The sequence below is a fragment of the Mesoplodon bidens genome, assembly GCF_964165515.1.
Source record: "Mesoplodon bidens genome assembly, contig: HAP1_SCAFFOLD_227, whole genome shotgun sequence".
In the NCBI taxonomy this organism is placed as follows: domain Eukaryota; kingdom Metazoa; phylum Chordata; class Mammalia; order Artiodactyla; family Ziphiidae; genus Mesoplodon; species Mesoplodon bidens.
In genome coordinates this window covers 399,265-424,812 of record NW_027671685.1, presented here as the reverse complement: position 1 = coordinate 424,812, position 25,548 = coordinate 399,265, and the positions used below count along the sequence as shown (strand labels likewise).

The 25,548-nt window shown below is 36.9% G+C and overlaps 1 protein-coding gene across 1 annotated transcript; it reads left to right on the top strand.

The window, feature by feature from the left end:
• Positions 1-3,693: 3,693 nt before the first annotated feature.
• On the top strand, positions 3,694-21,615 carry LOC308611190 (dual specificity protein kinase CLK4-like; the record flags this gene model as incomplete). The annotated part of the gene is made up of 13 exons (XM_081260069.1): positions 3,694-3,854; positions 8,689-8,757; positions 9,073-9,226; positions 10,276-10,366; positions 10,765-10,831; positions 13,776-13,892; positions 13,985-14,151; positions 14,358-14,452; positions 14,702-14,831; positions 17,600-17,682; positions 20,495-20,574; positions 21,297-21,387; positions 21,465-21,615. 13 exons carry the CDS (start codon positions 3,694-3,696, stop codon positions 21,603-21,605), a joined length of 1,446 nt encoding a protein of 481 aa, XP_081116195.1. The 3' UTR covers positions 21,606-21,615.
• Between the last annotated feature and the right edge of the window lie 3,933 nt (positions 21,616-25,548).

Genomic DNA, 25,548 nt, shown 5'->3' with positions numbered 1-25,548 from the left:
TGTGAAATACCTTATTTGAGGTAAGCAAGCCCCTTAACGGGGCTCACTAGCTCTCAGACATTACTCTGCATTGGTTAAATAAAACTGACTCACAGGAATAAATAATGGGGAAAAGTTTGTTAGGGAAACTTCCAGCTACCGAATCTGCCCAGGAGGCAGGGACCACAACAGGAAAAATTTTGTAAGGAGTCTCAACTGAAACTTATTTTTTTGTTTTTATCAGGAACACAGGCCTTAAAAAGATAAGCACCTCTGAGCTTGTTTCCTAAGACATCTTATTTATCAGAATCCATTTTTAGACAGGACGTTCCAAGCGGGCTGGACTACACAATCGCGTTCACTGAGCTAACCCCAGCACCAGCCTGGGCCTAGCACCGAGCCGGTTAGGGGTTTGTCTATTGCACGGTGGCTCTGCCTGACAGTTCAGCCGTGCTGCGGCCCACTGGGGCGGGAGAGCAGGGAACGGAGCTAAGGTTGGCTCTGCTGAGAGGTGCTGCATTCAGAATAACTCCTCGAGTAGCAGCAGACACCTGCCACAGGCTTAAGTCGTCTCCTCCTGACTTCACCCAGGTTCTCCCGCAACGAAAACAATCTAAGGAGTCGCCTCAGCCACAGCACATCTCGGGGCCGGGACTGCTCTGCCCACGCAGCAGCGCGGTGGAGGGCCGGGTGCAGCCCTGACGTCAAGCTTGACCCCGCCCCTTAGGGGAGGGGCGTGAGCGCGGGAGCTCTGTTACATAGGCGCCTTCGTCCTATATAAGTGGCGCTAGAGGCCGACGGTGGGGTTTTGGGGAGATGGTTTTGCCGCCATTTTGTAGGGTGTTTGTTGCAGCGACAGGGAGAGAAGACGGCGGTTTGGTGACAGTTATTGGCCAAAGGGCCTTTTGCTTTTGAGGAGGTAAGGTTTCGGATAGGGTGTTCTGGGCTGGGCGGTTTCCCAGTCTTTTAGGTCTCGAAAGCTAGGTGTCAGAAAAACGACGGGATTCGGGGCCTCGGTGACCGGGGTTTCTTCGGGGCACAGCTCTGCTCGTGGCATTTGAAACCTAAAGTTGCCCCGGTGTCATGGTAGATTTAAAATCCAAGGGCGGAAAGGCCTCGGCTCTGCCATTGACTCGTCTCAGAGAGGCCAGGCCACTCATATCACGGCTCCTTAGGCCCGTGACCCGTCCCGCCGATCAGAGTGAGACCCTGCAAGAGCCTCCTGGGGCAAGTGTTGTCCTAGATCAAGCCTTACTCTGGGTCCCTGGCTTCGGCCGTTTGTAGCATTCTGGGATTTTCCGAGGTCAGACTTCTGCCTCTGAGTGCGCCAAAGGCCCTGGCCAGGTGCCCTGGTGGAGAGGCAGGGGGTGGGGACTGGGCGTCTGAGGAACTGCTAGTTTGCAAGTCCAGGTGGTGGAATTTAGCTCGTGCTTGTGAGAGGTCAATACGGAGAGGCTCATCCTTTGTGCGAACTGTTTTTTTCCTAAAGTGGAGCATAGTATTGTTGCATCAGATGTGCATTTCTGATACTTTTGGATCACCCTGTCCTTGATTACTTAAGTAACCATGAAATGCTTATACTATTCTTAGGAAACAGCGCTCCAAACTGACCACGTCAACCACCTGGTCTTATTTTATAGGTATCTTTGTATGATTGTGCTCCATACATACACCCACAGGCTTCTTGTTATCCATTACATACAGTACTCTTGGAGCCATCTAATCATAACTTTAACCTATATAGATATTTTTATATAGATAACGTCAAATTGTTGGGTAATATAGGGTGTTAAAGGGCAGTAGAGAATCAGGTTTCTAAGATGGATATAAACATCTGATGTTTATTGTATCTGATGTTTTTATTGAAGGACGTCCAATGATTCTAACATGTAGGATTCTTTGTTACTAAGAAATAGTGTGATAATTCTAGATAGTTTTTCTTTTTTTTGTATGCGAAGGAACCTAATCTGTATAACCTGGATCTGGGATTCTTCTCTTGGCCCCCTGAGAAAATATCTCTGAACAGTAGTGGTGGTGGTGGTGGGGACAGCTTCCTAACAGCTGAATTAAATTTAAAGTAATGAACTTGGCTAGAGAAATAAAAACCTTTGGCTCTCCCAAGATGCTTATTTTAATACTTGCATATTGATAACTGTGGTTATTTAAGAATTCTGCCTTGGTGAGCTAGTTATGGCCTACTGATAGTAGAAGGAAAAAAACAAAACTGAAGCAGGCACACGTGTTTTGCAAAAAATGCATTATAATAATCATAGTAATAAACCTCAGTCATCAGATGTTGTAATTTTGCTTGCTATGATTTAAGAATGCTTAACTAAACATTTTTAAAGAGTTCCTATGTGGTTAAAATATAATTTGGGTAATTGAAGGGTTAGAAGAATTCCACTAGAAATATAATTTTTTTGATGGCTTTTCTGATGGTCTTTTGGCTCAGGTTAATTTGTAATGTCATTTATTTCAGTTTCCCATATTCAAATGACTATGTAAATCAGAATGCTCACTTATCAATTTCCAGTGAGAACCCTGACTAGAGTTTTAGGATTTTTGTTGGACCTAAGAATCAACAAGAGAAGTGAGTTAAAAGATCTAAATATTTGGTGGCTTCGGTCCCTGATGGCATGATACCTACATTTTCTTAGGGAATACCTCCCAGGAGATGCCTCATTTTAAAGTCTTTTAATTCATTTGAAATCTTTTAAATTTTTTACTTGAATTTGTTTGCTTGTTACTGAGTCATTTGGGCTAACTGAAGGAGGTTAACTAAGTTGGTTTTGCTCCATTTTACCTGTTTTCAGCTCCTTGCTGAGTTGTGAACCTCACCCTCTTCAACAGTTTGGACATCACTGTTAAAAACTTGACTGCTTTGTGAAAGAATTAAGATTTGAAGAGGCAGAATGGGATGACATTGTTAGAACACAGATCCTGATCCTGAATGGAACCTGTGAGGATGTAGTTGGAGCCAAGGAATTGTCACAATTATCTGATTTCAGTGTGACCATATTCATCCTTATAGGTTCATTTCTTTAGTCACCCCAGATCTACAACAAATATGTTTAATTTTAAGAATGGTTGCAGGATGATCTGAAAATAAACAGTCATCTCCTATATTCTATCCCTAAGTGTTTCTCTGACTTCAGTTATTTGTATCACAGTATTTCAACAAAGCTGCATGACACTTGTGATATTTGTTTTAAATTAGTTCACATTTAAAGTTAACATCAATAACTTAATAATTTGACTATATCAATAACTTAAGAGATTAGTAATAATTTACCATAGAAAGAAGGTAATGATAAAAATAAAACCAAAAAAGTTATTAATTTCTAGCTAGATATTGTTGTCTACTGAAGGCTGTAAGCCTGAATCCTGACTCTTTTTTTAAAAATGGCAGTTAGCCAGTGTTAGTTGAAGATATGCACCAAGCTGAGAATTTATCCAGAAGAATGGAAAGAAAATGCATTAAGGTCTCACAGTGTTATCATTTAGTTCTAGGTGTGTATGCCACTTAGAATCATCTGACATACCAGTGGGATAGTGCCTCCATGCCTTGGGAACCATTACCTATGAAGATTTTAGAACCTGTATGACCCCATGTGCTGGTTTTTTTCTATTTAATTAATATTAATGTGAAATATTTTATTTACTAAATATAACCATCTGTAAATTCCACAACTCACTTTTCATTTCCATTAACAGATGAGGCATTCCAGAAGAACTCACTGCCCTGACTGGGATAACAGAGAAAGCTGGGGACATGAAAGCTACAGTGGAAGTCACAAACGGAAAAGGAGATCCCACAGTAGTACACAAGAGAACAGACCTTGTAAACCACATCACCAGCTTAAAGAATCTTATTGGTAAATTACGCTTGAACTAGTACCATTTTAACACTAATAGTTGTAATGACTTGTCATTAGCTTATATAGCTTTCATCTGTCAGATTGTTTTATAAATCAGTCAACAAATACTCATTCAGAAAATATTTACTGAGTGCCTCTTATATGCTAGACACTGCTGTGAATAGAACAGAGTTCCTACTCTCACATATCCGTGTACATTTGGGAGCTGTAGGAAACAGTTGCTGGAGTCCCAGCTGCCAGTAATATAGTTGTGGGAAATGAGACACACGAAAGTTAAGTAAGTGATTAAAGGACCAGTGGGTGCCTTTAACTTGTATGTAGTAGGGAGAGCTGTACATTGGGGCACTTATTTAGGGTTCCACAAATGAGAGCTAATGAAGGGTCGGGAGGAGTTCATCCAGATGGAAAAATAGCATGTGGTGTGTGAGAATGTTAAAGTGTGTTGGGGATTAGTTGCTTATACTGTATTCTACAGGTTATATTTGTAGATAAGGCCAGTGGATATGTTTGGGATTTTTAGAAGCTTGGCTGTTGTAAGAAGGACCTCATTAAAAATTTCCAATGGCATGTGTCCTGTTCTGTTGTATTCTTACCAGTGTAAAATTTGGAGGTACTACGTTTATATAGAATTGAAGGAATTTTTCAAGTTCCTAAATGATTAAACAAAGCCTAGGTGAATAGAGTTTCTTTCATTCTGTCCTCCGTTAATTTCCCTTTCTCATTTGTTTTTGGTGGTTCTATGTTTTCTCCTTGTTTTGTGCAGATGTTCCACTGGGACTGTTTGCCAGATTGCTTTCTAAATTAGCCAACTGGCGTTATTTAAAAAACAGTATGCAATTTTTTTCCTTCTCCATGCCAAAACAGACTTGTTCTGTAGAACAGTGAGCTTGTTGTTAATCAGTGCAGACTAATCATTCTTCACACACTATCATATGGAGGGAAGAGGGAGAATCTATGCCAGGATTTCAATGACCTGAGCTAATTAATGTATTATACAAGAATATCTGTACCCTATATTATGATAACTACAAAATACTCTGTAAGCCTTAACATATAGTACTAACCATTCATGGATTTATTATGCATTGTATGTGTCGCAAGGAAGTGATATGAATGATGAACAGTTATTCATATTCACAATTAACCACATCAAGATGATACTGAGTCAGTGCAATAACCACTAGGCCAATAGTTTCTTCTTTGATATTGGCACCAGAGATGTCTGGTGGTAATTGCTCTCCGTAATCTGGAGTAATCTAATAGTCTTTTTCAAGATTCAAATCTTCATAAGAGTTTTTCTTTTGTAAAATTATTGGAAAAAAAATGAAAAATACAGAAGCATATAAAGAAGGTACTCTTGGTAGGATGCTAGTCCCTCATTTGGATGTAAAGTTATTTCTTCTGAAAAATATCTTTGTATACAAATCTTTGCCTCTGAATATTTCCTGAAAATAGGTTCTAAGAAGGGACAGTTTCAAGTGAAAGGGTGTGACCTCTTATAAGGCTCTTGCTACATATTCACATATTTTTCCACATATTTTTCTAGAAAGTTTGTACCAAGTTACACTCCCTACGACATGCTGTCACTAGTCTTGTGTATTTTGAAATGCCAAGAATAGTGTTTTCTTTTCATTTGAATGTTTAAATTTCTGCTGAATTTGTCCTCTGTCATGTGCTTATTGAACACTTGAATATTTTTTTAATTGAAGTCTAGTTGATTGTGAACATTATTTTTGTATTCTTAGCCTATTTTTTCTATTAAAGCATATTTTTCTTATGATTTATCAGCGCTTTTATTGTATATCAATTATCTTACCTTTTTTCCTATATATTTCAGAGTGTCTTTTCTTTCTGATTTGTAAGTAGCCTGTGAATTGCTCCCTTCCTACAAGCTTAATCAATTAATTCTACACAGGAAGACTGATGTGGCTGTGAACACTGTGAACACATTTTATATCCTTAAATGTCTTGTTGTAACATAGAGTATCAAGCCTTAAACCAGTGATTCTCAAACTTTAGTGTGAATAGAATCACTTTGGAGGTATGTTTAAAATGCATATTACCAGATTATTCAGTGAGTCTGACCTGGGGTCCAGGGATCTTCATTTTTAAAAATTCAGTATTTCGATATTGTTAATAAACAGACCACCCTTTGAGAAACACTGTTTTAAGCCCTTTAGCCTGGCATGCAAGATTTTGGATGATCTGTTCCCAGCTTATTTATTTGCCTATGTTCCCCTATGTGAAAATTGCTCTTGCTGAAATTGTCTACTTACTATTTCCTAAGTAACATGTAGACAAACTCATCTCTAAACCATTCTGGCTAAAAGTACTCTATAAATGTAAGATGGTCATATGCCATTTTTCTTTCCTGGCACCACTTCTACTTCCTACTTTATCCAAATCCTGATGTCCCTATAAGATGCAACTCTTCCCTTCTTTTTCACGAAATCTTCCCTGACCATTTTAAGCATTATGAGTTTTTTCTCCTAAGCACTCATATCCAGGCTTTCGGCATTTCCTGCATGGTTGAGTTTTGTTTTATTTTTGTGTGAGTAACCTCAAATTGAACAGTTATTTGTTGGCAGGGATTTTGCCTCATATATTTTTTATCTTCCACAGGACCTGTGTGGAAATAGAAACGAATGCCCATAGCCTCATTAGTCTTGGCTGTTTTAAAGAACTACAGTGAAATATTCACTGGACATTCAGTGACTATTTTTAGAAATTCAATCAGTCTGTTCATCCTGTTCACTCTGTCCATATAGCCTTTATAATTCTGTAGACTTTGTTTATATAATCTCTAAGGCTCGGTTGTTGTAGGCTGAAGAGGTCCTCATCTTTTTAGTTTATCCTCATAGTATTACTTCACTCCATGTTTGTTATTCTATAGATTATTTATGGATTATCAGCAGCTCTAATTTCATGCACTAGTCCAGCTAAGGATTATTAGTGTTAGAGTTTTCCGATACATTTTAGACTTTTATGGGAAGGATGCCTTACAGAATTAAACACATGCCCTTTAGAGTATGGTAATTTCTAGTTTGACGTATTGTAGATCTCTCCCTTAACGGTTCCAAGCAACTCATCAGATCCCTGACTTAGACCCAGATTTAGACCCTAATATCCTGAGTTGGTTCTCCAATGGCTAGAACTTAAGGCTGACACTGGGGAAAGGGGGTTTCTGCATCTCCCCAGCCTGGATTTGATGCCAGCCCTGTTGAGTAGCAGTTTTAGAGATGCTTCTCCTTTATTTTTGCATAAACCAGCCTCCTGAGAAAAAAGAATGACAACATATTCTGGAAAAAGAACGAGGTTAGTGAGGGCAGTCTAGTTAACATCTGTCACTCCATTGCTTGTCAGGATTATTTTAGCTGGTGTGTGTGACTGGGCAGGTGTCCCCTCTCTCCCTCAGTGCTCCACGTGCATCCCTCTTGAATCTTCACACTGTTGAAAAGAATACTCATCCCAGGTAGAGAGGGGGACAGGAAACTGGGTCAGTTGACTCTCTCTTTTTCTTTCCATCAAATCAAGGCTACTTAACTGGAATCCACTGACTTCCTGAGGTCCATGATCTCTGAAATTCCTTGCCAAGTTTTGTTTACGCATTTGTGCATTTCTTAGGGGAGAGGGTCCATACCTCTCAATTAGATTTTCAAAGGGATCTGTAGATTCATCAGTTAAGCACTATGGGGCTTACCTGGTGGCACAGTGGTTGACAGTCCGCCTGCTGATGCAGGGGATGCAGGTTTGTGTCCCGGTCCGGGAGGATCCCACATGCCATGGAGCGGCTAGGCCCATGAGCTATGGCTGCTGGGCATGTGCATCCGGAGCCTGTGCTCCACAATGGGAGAGGCCACAACAGTGAGAGGCCTGCGTACCGCAAAAAAAATAAATAAATAAATAAAAGAAGTTAAGCACTATGGCACCAGATGATGCTGTTTTCCCTGAATTCTTGTCTATTTCACAAGCAGGAGTGACAGGAAATTCAAAATGCAAAGGGAAGTAGGGGGTTGGGAAATCCTAAGCAAGCAATTACTAGAACCTTTTCTCATTTGAGGGGGATATATTTTAGATATTTTTGGCACATGAAGCAGCCTTCAAAAACTGTGTTGTCTATTTCTCAGAAAGATACAGGAAGCTCGAAATAGAGGAGAGGAGATGGAATAGGTGGTGTGTATAATAATACTGGCACATACAATAGGATTTAGTATGTGCTCTACAACCATGGCAAATCGTTTTCCTTCTAGGGATCTCAGTGTAGTCATCTGTAAAATGAAAGTCCTGAAATATATTTAAGATTCCTTTTAGCTCTAATACACCTTTCGTGAAAGAACTCTGTGTGCCAGAGATACCTAACTTACATTAAGAAGTAAAGGAATCCTGTTTTGCCTGCCTCATATTGTGTGTGGCTCTGCAAAAAGGAAGAGAGCTTAGTTACAGATGCATATATCATAAGATTGATGAATTTCAGAAGAGCAGTTTTGTGAATTTTTGGTCTTAACTTTCACCAGAAGGTAAAGGGACACTTAATCAAGTAAACACTGAATATGTTGAATGATTTGACCCAAGGTTTGTTCCTTCATAGCAGTATATATTAATAGAGATATATGTACCCATTTGCTTGTTGGTTAAAGTAAAATTATTTAAGTTTTGTGAGTTAAGTACAAATTCTAATTCATCAATTTGTATTTTTTTCTTTTATTGAGTTAGCTGTTGAAACCAGGAATTCTTGAGAGAATGTTTTATTTTAACCACGTTAAAATGTGGTTAAACGTTAAAATGTTCTAGAATGAAGAGAGTAATTTTAAATCCTGTAATGTGTTTGCAGTCATTATTTAGAAGCAAGGTTCTTGAATGAGAGATATTATCGGGACCAGAGATACATTGATGAATACAGAAATGACTACTGCAAAAGATATGTTCTTAATATTGATGAATACAGAAATGACTACTGCAAAAGATATGTTCCTAACATTGATGAATACAGAAATGACTACTGCAAAATATATGTTCCTAACATTGATGAATACAGAAATGACTACTGCAAAAGATATGTTCCTAACATTGATGAATACAGAAATGACTACTGCAAAATATATGTTCCTAACATTGATGAATACAGAAATGACTACTGCAAAAGATATGTTCCTAACATTGATGAATACAGAAATGACTACTGCAAAAGATATGTTCCTAACATTGATGAATACAGAAATGACTACTGCAAAAGATATGTTCCTAGACGTTATCACAGAGACGTTGAAAGCAGTTATCGAATCCACTGCAGTAAATCTTCAGTCCGAAGCTGGAGAAGCAGTCCTAAAAAGAAGCGTAATAGACAATGTTCAAGTAATCAGTCACGTTCGGTATGATTGATTTTGTTTTTATTTTGGGTAGATACTTATTTGTGTGTAAAAGCTCTTACTGAGCCAATAAGTTTGAAAAAGTTTATAATACTATATGAATATAATTGTGTTTATATTACTTGAATCCTTAAAGGAAACTTCCAAATTCTTACAACTAATCTGCATTTATTAGTTAGTCCTCATTTGCCCACATTTACTCATTTTCTGCAGACCAGATCATGAGGTTCTTGATTTTAATGTTAAAAATATTTTTATCTTTTATAACATAATCATACGAAAAGATGAAGCACCCATCTTTTCTTTCATCTTAAACATTTTTTACTTTAAAAGAAACCCCTTTCCCAGTACTTGGAGACAAATGTAGAAAGTTGCACTGGTGGATACTTACCCTGTGTATAGCACAATCTGCAATTAGTTCCATTGGAGTTCTGAAAGTGGGTGCTGAAGGGGAAATTATTGTCCAGAAAGCCTGCCTTTTTTTTACACTCATGAATCTTCACTTGTTTGCAGTAAACTATGAATTATTATTTTCCTCCCCAAGTTTTCTTCAGTAGAACTATCATTGATTAGATCAAACATTGACATTAGCCTTTATTTTCCCCTTTTATTTTAATAAGTATGTTTAAAAATATTGCTCAGTATCAATTTGAACTAATCTTGACATTTTAAAACATTTTCCTGCCAAACCAGACATTTCAACTCACAGCATAGGCTATTTTATAACGAGATTAATAGATCATGACATTGTATTCTTTAAATTTCAGACTTCAATTAAGTCAGTATTTTAGAGACAATTGTGTTGTTTTTTCTATTGCCACTTTAAGTAACTTATCTGAAAATCTTGCCATGTTTTTCTTCTGTAACATAAACTGTGTCCTGTGAATTTCTGGGGACTGAATTTGAAATTGCTCCTGCCAACTGTTCGTGGCCTGGTTCTTATCTGAATGCCTGAATATCTGCCCGCTGAATGAATTGCATATTCTGCCCTGAATTCACTCTGCTATATTGATTGGCTGGAAGATCTTGGTGCTGCCCACTTGCCGTTCCAGAAGAGCCACCAAAGGAAAAGATCCAGGAGTATAGAAGATGATGAAGAGGGTCACCTTATCTGTCAAAGTGGAGACGTTCTAAAAGCAAGATGTATAGAATATTTTTCAACACTTTTTAAACTTTGCAGACAGAATAATCTTTTTAAGAATAGTTTGTCAGCGGGGGGCTAAAGAACTCTTCATTGATTTTTTGTTTTGTTTTTTGTGGGTTTGTTTGTTGTTCTTTTGTATTTCTTCTTTTCTATAGAGTTTAAATATTTCTACTCTAAAGTTCCAAAATAATCGGTGGAATTTGAGATTAGAGCAAGAAAGATAGCTCTATCTAAGTTATTTTTGTAGCAGCTGAAAATAAAATAATTTGAGTGCTGGAACCTTAATTATGCTTTAATAGAGAGCATTTGAAAAAATTCCACACTTAAGCATTCATTATTTGAATAACTGATAATTTGTACTCATGTACTTACACTTCTTTCTCCCCCCTCACTTTAGATGAAATCGTGAACACTTTGGGAGAAGGGACCTTTGGCAGAGTTGTAGAGTGCATTGATCATGGCATGTAAGTTTGTTGTTTTTCTTTTTTGAAGATTCTGATATTTTTGGTGGAGAAGGATCCATAATTTAGATGAAATGGAATTTAAGTGGTAGCTATGTGTTTTCCTGGGAGGTATAAGTATTCAAAAGTTCTTGAACTGTGTATGATTTATTTACCATAAGTATGGATTTTGACCAAGAATGCTGAAAATTTTTATCAGATGGAGTTCATTGAAATTAATGTCAGTGTTCAAGTGAAGACTTTCCCAGAACTTAGGTCCTTGGCTTTCTATAAGAGATTTGGAGTGCTTTACCCTACTTTTGAATTGCAGAGACAATAAATTAGCATGTCCAATCTTCTTGGTTGAAAAAGTTTTATTTCCAAAGGATAATATTTGCACGTTAGGATTAGCTTCTCAAACTATAAATAAATTATATTACTTGAAGCCTACAGAATAAAGTCCAGATTCTTTAATGAGTTATACTAAACTTTTTGTTATTTGACCCTCTCTGCTTCATTTTCATGTTTTCCTCTAGGATCTCTATTCTGCGGTTGCAAATTTTTTTGTAAGTGAACGTCTTACAACAGTTTAGTGGAAACTGCACATTTCTAAATTGACATCTCAACTTTTCATCATAAAATAGTTGAGGATGTAATTTCCAGCTTATTGTAAATGCTGATTTTTAAAAAAAACATATTTCTCTTTCTAAATATGTTTGGGGGAATCTAAATACAACAGCTTGATACCTCCTGTCATCCATGAACAAAGTTTGCTTGAATACTTAGAAATGCTTTATCTTGAACTTAACTTTTACTTCTCTTTTCATAAAGAATATTATCCTACATATCTTTTATTATCACCCTTTCCTCTCTATGACAAAAATGTGAACATAAAGTAAAATTTTAAGATATTTTGAAATACTTTGACTTAGGAAAGTTGCTAAGAATTCCCATCTCTTCTTCACCCAGATTCCACAAATGTTAACATTTTACAGTGTTTAATCATTCTCTATATTTACATGTTATATGTATTTTCAAGTTTTGCCAGCTTATCTACAACCTGATTCACATTTCACTAGTTGTCCCATTTAGGTCTTTTAAAAATTTCTTGAGGTTCCAAGACTTGAGTATTTGAGATATTCCAATGAATAGTATTCAATTGATCAAGTACAAATCTGTTACAAATTTTGATACTTATTAGACCTAAAACATACAATGTAATTGAAAATATATCTTTTATTGAGATGGTTGGGGCCTTTGAAAAATGAGTTCCTGTGTCCATAGATAAATCTTACTGTTTTAACATTAAGTTTCCATTTTTCTTTTTTTTTTAACTGACAAGTAATATGAAAGCTTATAAGTTTAAGGTGTATAAAGTTGGTTTGAAACATTTATATACTGCAATATGATTACAATAGTAGCATTAGCTAACACCATTATCCATTTTTCATTTTTATAGCTATTAGCACTGTTCATTTTTATAGCATATTAGCAGTTAGAAAACTTGTCCATATGATGAAATAGATGAGACTAGAAGAAGTTTTGTCACAGCAGTTTTATAGTAATTCTTTTAAGTCTTGAGATATATGCTATACATCATAGGGAGATAAATCATTAAAAATTTATTTTGATGATTATATATCAGCCCACAACTTCACTGGGACCTTGTCAAAAGAAATGAGTTTGGAATAGGTTTGCTATCCAGCCACTAGAAAAATTTTTGCCTCAAAGAATTTTTTTTCTTTTTTATAAACAGCCTGGTGCACAAACCTTGCCATATTAATTTCACGTGCATGGGGTTCTCATTTGTAATGTGGGAAGGCCATAGTGAAAAATGCAGGGTTGACTGCTGGCTTGTATTCAAGAAGATCAGGTTTAGAAGAGAGGTCAGAAGGAAGCTGAAGATTTGGAAATCCTTTTCCTCAAAATCATTTACAGCTTTTTTTTTTTGGCCATGCCACGTGGCTTGCAGGATCTCAGCTCCCCGACCAGGGATTGAACCTGGGCCCACGGCAGTGAAAGCTCATGTCATAAACCACTGGACCACCAGGGAATTCCCTCTGCACTTTTTAGGAAGTACTACAGATGCCCCGGTCTAAAACACGCTGCCATACATTGTTGCTATTTATACCTATTCGCATCAGTGAATGCACTAAACATTTTTTTGGCTTGATGACTTATTGATGGTGTCTCCTTTGCCAGAATTATCTAACAAACTGATAGTTGTCTTTCTTCTCTGAGGAAGTCTGAGCTCCCCTATCTCTGATGGTTAGGCTCTTTCTTCTCTCTATTCCTTATACCAGGCACTTCTAACCTTATGATAAGTTGTTCAAGTGTCTGTCTTTTCCATTAGTCTGTGAGGTACATGGGACAAGCTCTTTTTAACAGTGATTCCAATGCAACATCTGGCACAGTCTGTCTAGCCTGGTGAATGAGTAAATGTTTTCAGCAGTAGTATGTTCAAGGTTTATATTTTTATCCTTTTTTTAAAAAAAAACTACTTATAATATCTAGGTAAATTTAAACTTTTGGAAACAAACATTAATGTTCATAAGTATTATGAGAAATCATCACTCTGTATAATGTATATTTTGTCATAATGTTTTGAAAAAATGTTTATAGATCTGCTATAATATACCCTGAAAGATTATTTAGGAAAATAGCATAGAGTGATTGGTACTTAACAAGATGATGCTTTAGAGCAGGTGTCCCCAACCCCTGGGCCGTGGACTGGTAGGAACTGGGCCTAACAGCAGGAGGTGAGCAGTGGGCGAGCGAGTGAAACTTCATCTGCTGCTCCCCTTAGCTTGCATTACCACCTGAACCATCACACCCTCCCCCCAACCATGGAAAAATTGTCTTCCATGAAAACGGTCCCTGGTGCCAAAAAGGTTGGTGACAGCTGCTTTAGAGGATACATGTCTTCAACGCCCTTCTGTACATTTACCATTTTCATTTTGTTTTAAAGGGGTGGCATACATGTAGCAGTGAAAATCATAAAAAATATGGGACAATATCATGAAGCAGCTCATTCAGAAATCGAAGTATTAGAGCATTTAAATAGTACTGATCCCAATAATGTCTTGTAAGTAATAAACTTGGAACTGTGATCCATTATGTTACATGAAATAATCAGAATTCTGTGAACTGAATTATTTGTATTCTGATCTGTTTTAGCCGATGTGTCCAGATGCTAGAATGGTTTGATCATCATGGTCATATTTGTATTGTGTTCGAACTCCTGGGACTTAGTACCTATGATTTCATTAAAGAAAATAGCTTTCTGCCATTTCAAATTGACCATATCAGGCAAATGGCATATCAGATCTGTCAGTCAATAAATTGTAAGTATACTTGTTAAATTTTTAAATACCAGTAAATTAAAGGTTTTATTGGACAAGCAACATATCAAACCATTGTCACTAAAAATGCACGTTGCAAGTAAAGATGAAACCACTTTTGATCCCTACCTCTACTACTAATTCTCCTTTCCCCCGGTACAGATTAAATTTGTAAGTGAAACTAATAATGTCTTTTTGTTGGTTTGTAGTTTTGCATCATAATAAATTAACCCATACAGATCTGAAGCCTGAAAATATTTTATTTGTGGAGTCTGACTATGTAGTCAAGTATAATTCAAAAATGGTAAGTTACACTTGTTTTAATTTTGGTAGTTGTCTTTAAAATTAATTTAGCTTGGTGATCCTTGGATGAGGAATTTTACCTTGAGGCTTATTATATCCTGACGTTTAACCCAAAAAGGGTAATCTTTTGCCTTTCTCATGGGGTTATTTTGAAAATCAAAAAGAGAATTCATGTGCAAGCCTTTTGGATAGTGCTATAAAATATTTCATATCTTTATTGATCTTTGTGTTTACTTAACTGTATCTCTAGAAACGTGATGAACGCACACTGCAAAACACAGATATCAAAATTGTTGACTTAGGAAGTGCAACATACGATGATGAACATCATAGCACTTTGGTATCTACACGGCATTACAGAGCTCCAGAGGTCATTTTGGGTTAGTAGATACCAGACTTCCTGATATTTTAATTGAAAAAGAGATATTTTGTTCTCTATAGCTTTTATTGGGGGGCAGGTAGTTGGGGGATAGCTGTAATTTTCTTAGCAGTGTACAGAAAATGTTTTCTGTTTTCATAAAAGCTGTCTGGACATTGCTATAAATATTTTTCCTGAGTGGGAAAAATGTGATATCATCTGTAAAGATATTCCAGGTGGTGGTTCTTTTTGAACAAGTCAGTCTTACAAGATCATAAGAGAACAAGCTGTATTGGCTAAGTCCATGACAGCAGTGTGATTTTGAAGCAATGTGGGCACCTCTTTTCGTCTCATCACAAAGCATGGTGCTGGGGAAAATGCTAAAGATTTGGCTGGCAGACGTCTAGATGTAGGGTGGATGGAGGTTAAGAGGAGAAGAAAGAGGGGCTAGTCTAAGAGGAGAGCTTTGATCATCTTTGACGTGGGAAAGCATGGAAAGGAAAATTAGTTAAGGTGCAGGGTTTTTCAATATTAATAAAAGGGAACTCAGTGAGGGAGAGCGCATCTTATGCCTCAAAATTGAAAAGTTCGAGACCGAGTCATGTTGATAGAGCAAGGAAGTCAGAGATGGATTTGGGGGCTTGGAGACAGTGGGAATAATTCAGATCAGGTGATATTGGGAGATAGTTAAATGGTATAAGCATATTACTTCACCAAAAGTAAGTTTCAACCGAGGTTGGATAGTAAAACATCTTTGTGGAATCAGTCTTTTCCACTTTTTACCTTTTGTCTAAGAGGACTTGGTAGTTGAGAATATGAGTGTGAGAGCAAACTAATGATGTTTACCTAGAGTAAAGAATTAGTAAAAGGGACAGGAAATTAAGAATAGTATGTAGTGCTGGCTAGTAGAACTTTCCATGATGATAGAAATGTTGTATATCTGCACTATCCAACATGGTAGCCATTAGTAGCCACACGTAGACTACTGTGTACGTTCAGTATAGCCAGTGTGACTGAGGAACTGAATTTTAAATTAATTAAACTTTTCGATTTAAATAACCACATGTGGCTAGTGGCTACCACATAGGATAGCACAGGTTTGGAGCTCATCTTTGAGAGTGATGTTACTAGGATTTCTGCTTAGTATGGTCTGAAAGAAGCTGCTGTGTTGCAGTAGTTTAGAAAATGTATTCATGGTTGAGGACTGAAGGCTGCAATGAAGGTAAAAGAATAGAGTGTGGGAAGAGATTGTGGACAGAGAGGTATTTTCAGAGCTTAAAAAGAGATAACTTGCTGTGTTTTATCAATTTTAAGAAGAAGATTTTTCTCCACATTTTAACATGTGAGGAAACATAAGACAAAACGGCATTTTTTCTTGGTTATTGGTTCATAAAACAGTGGTGTATCTTACAGTTAGTTAATGGCCTCCTCCTAGATTGTGTAAGATACAGTGATTCCTAGTAATAATACAGTCCCATGTGTGGCCAGGCTGGGGATAGTTGATATAAATCTGAAATTGGGGTTATTGGTGTTTAGGAAAAGAAATGAACAGATGGGAAGATTAGAAAGGTTCTTTGTGTGTTTGTGAAGTGTTACTCCTGAGGATGAAGGCAGAATTAGGTTGAAGAGGAAGATGTTGTCAGGTGCCACCACTGAGGAGGGCAGTTGGTCTCATGACTTGGGTGTTGGTAGTAAACAGAAGTTGGTAAAAGTGAATGATGTGAAATTCCAAAGAGTATGAGAGCTGAGCCATAAGAGAATGAGGTAGTTTACAGTCACTTGGGAGAAAGCTGGACTGGGAGACAGGAGTGGCTGGAAAAGAAAACTTTCATCTTAGATCCAAGCTCTATCATTTGCAGATTTTGTATGTGTTACTGTAAGTAGAAACCATGCTCCATTATCCTTTTGTTCAAGTGATAAGTACCATGAGGGTTAACAAAAATGGCTAAATCATAGTCAAGTTCCTTGAATATATTGTTTCTTCCTTTGTCTTTAAATTCAGTAATGTTACTGAAAGTAATTGAAATGTCTTTTAAAGTAGGTTTTATTTGTACATTATTTTTTTATTAAAAACTTAATCTTTAAAAGGTTAAAACATCTGTATGGTTTACTCTTTTCCTTTCTAATTAGATAGAGACTTAAGGCTAGGTGTTTTTTTCTTTTCTGCATAATGTTACTATTGAGAATTCTGAAGGAGAAAGTATATATGATCATGTATAGACAACCTGAAAGTACATATATAGATACCTCTCTATGTGAACTTTAAATATCTGTATAATTCTGCTTATGGGTGACACTGCTTATAATATCCATTATAATTCTTACATAATTTATGTGACACTACTATTTCTTTTAATGGAAGAAATAAACTCAGATATCAAGCTGATGGTAATTGATAAGGGGTTAGTAATTACACTCTGAGGATAATTATTGACCTATGTTTGCACTAATAAAATGTAAAATTTCATAGAACAACCGTTAAGTGGGTATAACAGTGCTCCTCATTGCACAAGCAATTCAGAGACTATGGAATATTTGCTAACCCCTCTTACTTTCCATAAAATGCCTCCTCCCCCAGGTTAAAATACTGTAAGTTGATACAAGGATATGGAGGACTCTGAAAGCATACTGAATAATGTTTGGTATAAAACTAAAAATGTAAACCCTGAATTTACTATCATATTCTCCTAAATGGGCTATATAAAGAGAGCACCCACATAGGAAAAGATATTGTGTATTGGCAATTAAAAATGGTTGCATAATAAAATGTTTGGTTTTGTTTTTAAATAGCTTTAGGTTGGTCTCAGCCATGTGATGTTTGGAGCATAGGTTGCATTCTTATTGAATATTACCTTGGTTTCACAGTCTTTCAGGTATGTATTTAGTAAATGTTACTTACTGATTCATAATGAGCTTTAATGATAAAGGCATGTTAAAGTTTTTGTTTCCATATTGGAAAGTTGCCATAGTGTCATTATTCTTAAGATGTAAACTTCCATGTGCAAAATAGTCATCCTTCTCTAAAACCATAGTTGAATGAAATACTCTCAGTGAATGGTCATAATTCATTCTGCATGTGGAGCTTTTAAACACATGATCCATATTGACTTCATATGATCCAGTTTATTGTGATGCTCCTTCATAAATTTACATTAGTGTTACTATGGTCAGTTTTAATTCAGCTCTGGTTATGTTGCACTTTTATTAAAAGAATTCAGAAACAGTAAGATGTATTAAGCATGTATGACACCCTAGGCACATTTCTAAGCACTATGTGTATAAAAATGAAAAGACAGCATCTCTCTCCTCAAGGAAGACATACACAGAATAGACATGGGATAACGTACAGTACAATGTGATACTTGCTATAATGGAACAATGTAGAAGGGAACCCAGAAAATGGGAACAGTTAAGTTTCCTTCGAGAAGGCATCACTGAGGAGTAGGGAGTTTAATCCAAGCTATAAGGAAGAGTAAGAGTTTGTCAGAAAACTAGAGTGTGTGATGGCCATATCAGGAAGAAATGGTATTCATAAATGCAAGAGGCATAAAGGAAGCTACTCTAGTTGAGGAAGGATGAATAGTGCTGCCGGAGTGTCTTGGATAAATAGGAAAATGGTGTGAGTAGGCAAGTACTGATTCATAGTGGATTTGTTTGCCATAGAAAGGTATTTGTTTTATCCTAGGAGTCAGTGGTTTCCAAATGTAGACCGGTCTAAAATGAAAATGATTTTGTAGGGTTGCCGTTCTGGCTTTCATTTAGAAATTACCTCTCCTGGTTTTTTTTTGGTATTAAAATGTTCTTTCTATGAAATGATAATAGTTATTGGCTTACTTGGCAGAACAAAAAGGAGAAAATGTTATTTAGGTCTCTACTTGTTTTCCTCATAATTTTGCTTATGTCGGAAAACTAAAAGTCTTGAAAGCTTCAAGTGGTGTAACCATTGGAGAACTTTAAGAGGGTTGTGATTTGATCAAGGTGTGTTGTTGGATGGGGTGAGGGTGGTTAGGAAGTTCCTGGCTAATACTGTCAAGGTTGCTTTGAGGTTATGGCAATGCAGGATGAGGAGGGAGGAAGCTGTGATGAATTATAAGTCACTTAGGTGGCTGTTGCAGAATATATGTGTTCACTGCTATGGGGCACCTCACCAAACTTCTGTCTACTCCGTAGAGATCTGTTAAAAGTACTCTGAGTTTGTAGACAAGTTTGATATCTAGAACATAGCTGTCGGACATTTCTCGGGGGTGGTGTCTGGTTTTGTGGTAGTAAGCTATAGGGTCAAGGAAAAAGTTGAGCACAGTGCATGCTTTCTTCATTCTGACACATATAAAATCCTTCAGATGGTTTTATGATTGTAAATCATTCTGAGATCTTAAGCGTCGATTATTAACTTTGGTGTGAGATGTTGTTTATATTTTAATTCCACCCTCCAAAATAGTCGTCAACTAAGGAACTTTTTGAAGATAATGGAGCTTGTATTATTTATTCCTGTCATGACTTAAGAACATTTTGAAAGCAGTGTGCTAGGCACAGTAGTTAATGGATTTAAAAAGCATTGCACATAGACTCTGCTCTTCAGAGCAAGGATTGGCAAACTATATCCTATCTGATGCCTGCTTTAAAAAATGAAAAAGAATATGTGGTGGAGACCATCTGTGACCATCCAAGCCTAAAATATTTACTATCTGGTCCTTTACAGAAGAAGTTTGCCAGCCTCCACTTAGGAGTGTACCATTTAGTTTAACAATTTATTCTACTTTAGCCAAAGCTCTGTTACTGTGTAATTTAAGAATATGAGTTTTGACTTGGGTTCATAGCTCAGGTTTCCTCATTGATGAGCTATATGAGCTTGAGCTAGTATCTTAACCTCTTTGAAAGTTATGTTCCCACATTCCTAGCACAAGGTTGTTGTAAGAATTATTGGGACTGTATTTTTATTGTCTAGGATTAGTGTTACAAAGTTGCTATCCATTGGGTAATGGAGGTGAGTTAAGCAACCGATAAAATGAGTAGCCAGGTTTTTGGTAATCTTCCCAGTCATCCCTCAGTTAAACAGTGCAAATAATACAAATAAGGAAAAACTGTTCTGTTTTACATTAAACAACTTATTCGAACATTGTAAATCAACTGTACTTCAGTAAAATATACTTAAAAAGTTGTTCCTCAATCAGCTATACAGACCTTACCAATTCATTTCAGAAATCAGACAATCAGTGTAGCTCATTCAGTTTTATTCCATCTTTGAAGTAGAGTGTAGTATAAATTGTATAGCTGTCTAATCTAGTCCTTTTATGGAAACACTATTTTCTTGGTTTTTTCTTAACATTTATTTATTTACTTTTTTTTTGGTTGCATTGGTTGTTCATTCCAGCACGTGGGCTTCTCTCTCATTGTGGTATGTGGGTTTTCTCTCACCAGTTGTGGTGTGCAGTTTCCAGAGTGTGTGGGCTCTGTAGTTTGTAGCTCACAGGCTCTCTTTCTGTGGTGGGCAGGCTTAGTTGCCCCGCAGCGTGTGGGATATTAGTTCCCTGACCAGGGAGCGAACCCACGTCCCCCGCATTGGAAGGTGTATTCTCTGCCACTGGACCACCAGGGAAGTCCTGGAAACACTGTTTTCTTGTGTTTTCCTTTTATGTGCATGTAGGGAAATGGAAAGTGCTAAGTTTCTTTTTCCTATTTTTTTAGACTCATCATAGTAAAAAACACCTGGCAATGATGGAACGTATATTAGGACCCATACCAACACACATGATTCAGAAAACAAGGTATGCTTTTTAAGATTAAAGTCCTTATTGGGTACATGCAGTGGCCTATACTCAAACTATAGAAAAGCCATCTTTGTTGTTATTGCTTATTCCAAAGACTGTAGATTTTGAATTTTTTTTTCATGAAGTCAAGTTTTTGAAAAATAATGCAATATTTACTTTGTGATCCAGTAAATAAAGTGGTGTTTTTATACTCAAGTTAACCTCTGCATAAATGTTTTCCTAGGTTGATTTAAAAATAATACATAGAGTAGTAAAAAGAGCTTGATTTTGGAGTCCTATCTAAATTTGAACTCCAGACTGTTGCAAACCACATGTACGTCTTTGGACAAGAATACTATAAGTGGTTTCAAAACATAGCTTCACTGCAGAAGTCATCCAGGGAATTGTTAACGATTTCTAGCCCCATTCCAGATCTAGTGAAATCAGAATTTACAGGAATGGATCTAGGATCCTCTGTTTTTCACGCTGGCATTGTTTCACATATGGTACAACTTAGGTGGGATACTAAAACTTTAGAGCGTACAAGATTAGGAAAAATACCATATAAGGTATCCAATATAATTATTGCTGAGATATTTAGTAATTGTGTGTTTATGTATATATATAGAGATGTCTATGGTTCCATCTTTTCCCCCAATCCCCTGGTGGGGGCAGGGTAAGAATGTGGGTTTTGGGGGTTTTTTTTCTTGAAATTTAATCCAGACTTCTCTTTCCTATAGGAAACAGAAGTATTTTCTTCATAATCAGCTAGATTGGGAGGAACATAGTTCTGCTGGTAGATATGTTACGAGACACTGCAAACCATTAAAGGTAAAACAAAAAAACAAAAAAACCTGTTTTAACTATTTTTTATTGTCTTTCTTAAACAAAGTCATTTTTCCCCTCAGGAATTTATGCTCTGTCATGATGAAGAACATGAGAAACTGTTTGACCTGATTCAAAGAATGTTAGAATATGATCCAGTGAAAAGAATTACCTTGGATGAAGCATTGCAGCATCCTTTCTTTGACTTATTAAAAAAGAAATAAAATGGAAATCAGTGGTTTTACTATACTTCTCTAGAAGAGATTATTTAAGACTGTGTCAGTCAACTCTAAACATTCTAATATTTTTATAAACCTTAAATTATTTTGTACAGTTAAGTGTAAATGCTGTATGTTTTGTATCAATTGCATAATTATCTTGTTAAGCAAATATGGTCTTGATAATGAATGAAATATAAAAGCTAAAATTAATTTTCCTTTTTTGAGATTAATTACCATTTTTAAAGACCTTTGGAATATCCTTTGTGTCCAGTGATTGATCTTGCCTTTTTGTACATGGAGGTTGACTCTTGGAAGTGATTTTTGTGTTTTGTTTTTTGGTTTTTTTGAGTAAAAGGAAATCTTGACTACTTCATTCTTAAATGAATATTCTTTATTTACCTCAAACTTTCCTTAACTTTAAAAGATTTTTCTGTAATTGTTGAACAGGTAATAAGTATTATTAACTTTAAGTAGGCAGGTATTAGAAACCAAAACCCATAGGAACTGTTTGCTGTTGAAATTTCATTAAATTGTAAGTATTGTGTTCTGTTTCATTGGTTGATGTCAGTGGTGGTAAGTAGCATTCATGGAAAGACATCCAACTTGTGCATCGTAATAGATTAATAAAACCACATACACACTTCGTTTAAGATTAAAGTCTACCTGGAAAGTTAGCTTGGAAAGTCCTGTTTTCCAATGGTTATTTATGTAGTTAGTCACAAATGTAGAAATAGGAATTCTGATGACTGAGGTTTTTGTTTTTAATGCCAAATCTTCAGGAGTCTAGAAATTGTCCAATATCTGTCTCCTTACCATATGAAGTATAAATACTTAAACCTCAGCCTATGAGACTTTATGGCTATTATTAAACAATTTGTATTTATGTTACTGTTTACTGGAAAACAAAAAAAAAGATGATTTGATCAGAGAACACTTGGGAAGAAAACTGCAGAAATTTCCAGACCCTGATTGGTTAACATAATGAACTTTTTGTTTGTCTGTAGGTATTTTTTTCTGTTTACCTGTTTACACATGAAAAACTAAATGGTAGGGGCTTCCCTAGTGGCACAGTGGTTGAGAGTCCACCTGCCGATGCAGGGGACACGGGTTCGTGCCCCGGTCCAGGAAGATCCCACATGCTGCGGAGCGGCTAGTCCTGTGAGCCATGACCTCTGAGCCTGTGTGTCTGAAGCCTGTGCTCCACAACGGGAGAGGCCACAACAGTGAGAGGCCCATGTACCACAAAAACACAAAAAACAAACAAACAAAAAACTACATGGTAAATGATAATTTAGTAAAAAAAACACCAAAACTATTGATCAGTATGCCAGGTAAAAGTTTTTTTGTTGTAGAATTCATGATTGCTTATCCAGATAAAGCTTTTTGTTAAAAGTATTCCCATTTCTGAAGTGCATTACCAAAGATTTGAGTTTCATCTGTATTCTGAACATAAAATGCATGTAATTTATTGGTATGACAAATGGTGATACCAAGTGGGTTTCTCTACATGATCCGCTGGTAGCATTTGCACATATAGTAAAGCTATGTTCCTGACATTGACTAGGAATTTAAGAAAGCTGAAATAAGTTTTGCCATAGAATCACTGCCTAAATTATTCTTAGGCCTCTGATGCAGTCCACATATAGTTCAACTATGTTATATGTTATAAGGTTTTTTTAAAGGAGCATTTGATGTAAAGAAAAGGTTTTTCCTTAACACAGCAATCTCGTTATAGAGATTAAGAAGTCAGCCATCCTTTAGTTTCCTCTCCATTTCCATACTGCTAGTGCCACTGTACTACCGAAGCCTCCTGACCTTTCCCTACAAGTGCTCCAGGTTCCCAAATTAATGTTTACTTTCTCCCCCATCAGAAACTCATTCCTTTGGAGTAGCTGATCTCAAGATATAGGAGGAAAGAAAAATATCCACACTTTTTCTTACTAAGAAGTTAATGATTGCTAACCCCTTTCCCTGCTGAAAAGTATTTACATTCTTCACTAAGGGTATTTGCTAGTTCCCAGGCCTAATTCATGGAAGTTTAGGAATTAAAGTGAAACTTCAGTGAATTAGGTAGGATAGAAGAAAAGTTTAGTGGTGAGGATGGTACCTCTGGTATCATATGAGTGTCTCCTGCTAACCTTCCTTCCCATCTTCTGTGAACTCTCAGGTTCCTACTCTTATTTGCCTTTTTCCTTGTACTTCTGGACTCAATTTCTGAAAGCACCAGGTTTTTATTTGACAGTGTTGGGAGCTACAGCACTAACAAGAAAGGTTTAGAATGGCCAGTGTATAAATATGGATCATTTGTAACTGGGTATTTTCCCTCATGATTTGATATCTCATAGTTTACTATTTCTAGAAATTCCATTGACGTCAAACCTAGTTTTAAAAGTGCAGCTAAATAGGTTATTTCCAGTGTTTCTGCTAGTGCTTATTTGCTCAGGTGTTCTCATCCATGCATTCATCAAAATTTTTGGAGTAGACGAATAAAATTGACTTACGCAGTTGACAGTAGAAAAATACCCAGTGGAGTTTTGTAGTATGTACAAATGAAAACTATTCCTCTGAATAATCTTGAAGGGCTTGATGCTAGAGAAATTAGAAATGACTCAGCCACGACTCCTAATAATTGCGGCTGAATTGTGACTTAAACTCAGATATCCTAGATTCTAGCATTGTGCCTTCTTGTGATAATACACCTTACTGAGTTAAAAACTTCAGTTTGATTTTTGTTCATGGTTCTGTGAAATGGGATGAAATGAATGTAATGGCTAATAGTTTAATTACTTGGATTCCATTTTTCTCACGTTTTTCTTTAGTAGTTGATACATAGCTTCAACCATCAAAATGGTTAAAATGGTATGATAATTTGAAAATATACTCTATTTTAAGTAGATAGGCAGATAACCTATATTTAAACTTACCTTGACATCCTGGAATGAAGAAACACTTTGTCAGTTAGTGGCCTGGCTTTTTTTTTTTTTTTTTTTTTTTTTTTTGTGGTACGCGGGCCTCTCACTGTTGTGGCCTCTCCCGTTGCGGAGCACAGGCTTCAGACATGCAGGCTCAGCGGCCATGGCTCACGGGCCCAGCTGCTCCGCGGCATATGGGATCTTCCCGGACCGGGGCATGAACCCGTGTCCCCTGCATTGTCAGGCGGACTCTCAACCACTGCGCCACCAGGGAAGCCCAGTGGCCTGGCTTTTTAACTCATTTCCAGTTTGAAATTTCTGATTCCCACAAAATTTGGTGCAAGTAAGGTATTTTATATTTAAACATCCAGGGACTTCCAGGGTGGTGCAGTGGTTAAGAATCCACCTGCCAATGCGGATGACGCAGGTTTGAGCCCCAGTCCGCGAAGATCCCACATGGCGGAAGCACCTAAGTTAGTGTGCCACAACTGCTGAGCCCGAGCTCTAGAGCCCGAGAGCCACAACTACTGAGCCTATGTGCTGCAAGTACTGAAGACCGCATGCCCATGTGCTGCAAGTCCTGAAGACCGCATGCCTAGAGCCTGTGCTCCTCAAGAGAAGCCACCGCAATGAGAATCCTGCGCACCGCAACGAAGAGTAGCCCCCACTCACCGCAACTAGAGAAAGCCCACACGCAGCAATGAAGACCCAACACAGCCAAAAATAAATAAGTTTTAAAAAATTTGTAAATGTGAACATCTAGTACTTTGTTTAACAAGCTGCATTTTCAGGGAATTCCCTAGTGGTCCAGTGATTATGACTCTGCTTCCACTGCAGGGGGCACTTGTTCAATCACTGGTCAGGGAACTAAGATCCCACATGCCAAGCAGCCAACAACAAAAAAAGGCAACCTTTCCAAATAGAACAGAAGAATTCATGAGTCATTAACAGTATTAATAGCATCAGTAATTGTTGGCTTAGTAGATTGCACGTTTGCAAATAAATAGGTAGAAACAATTTTAATTTTTAAAAGA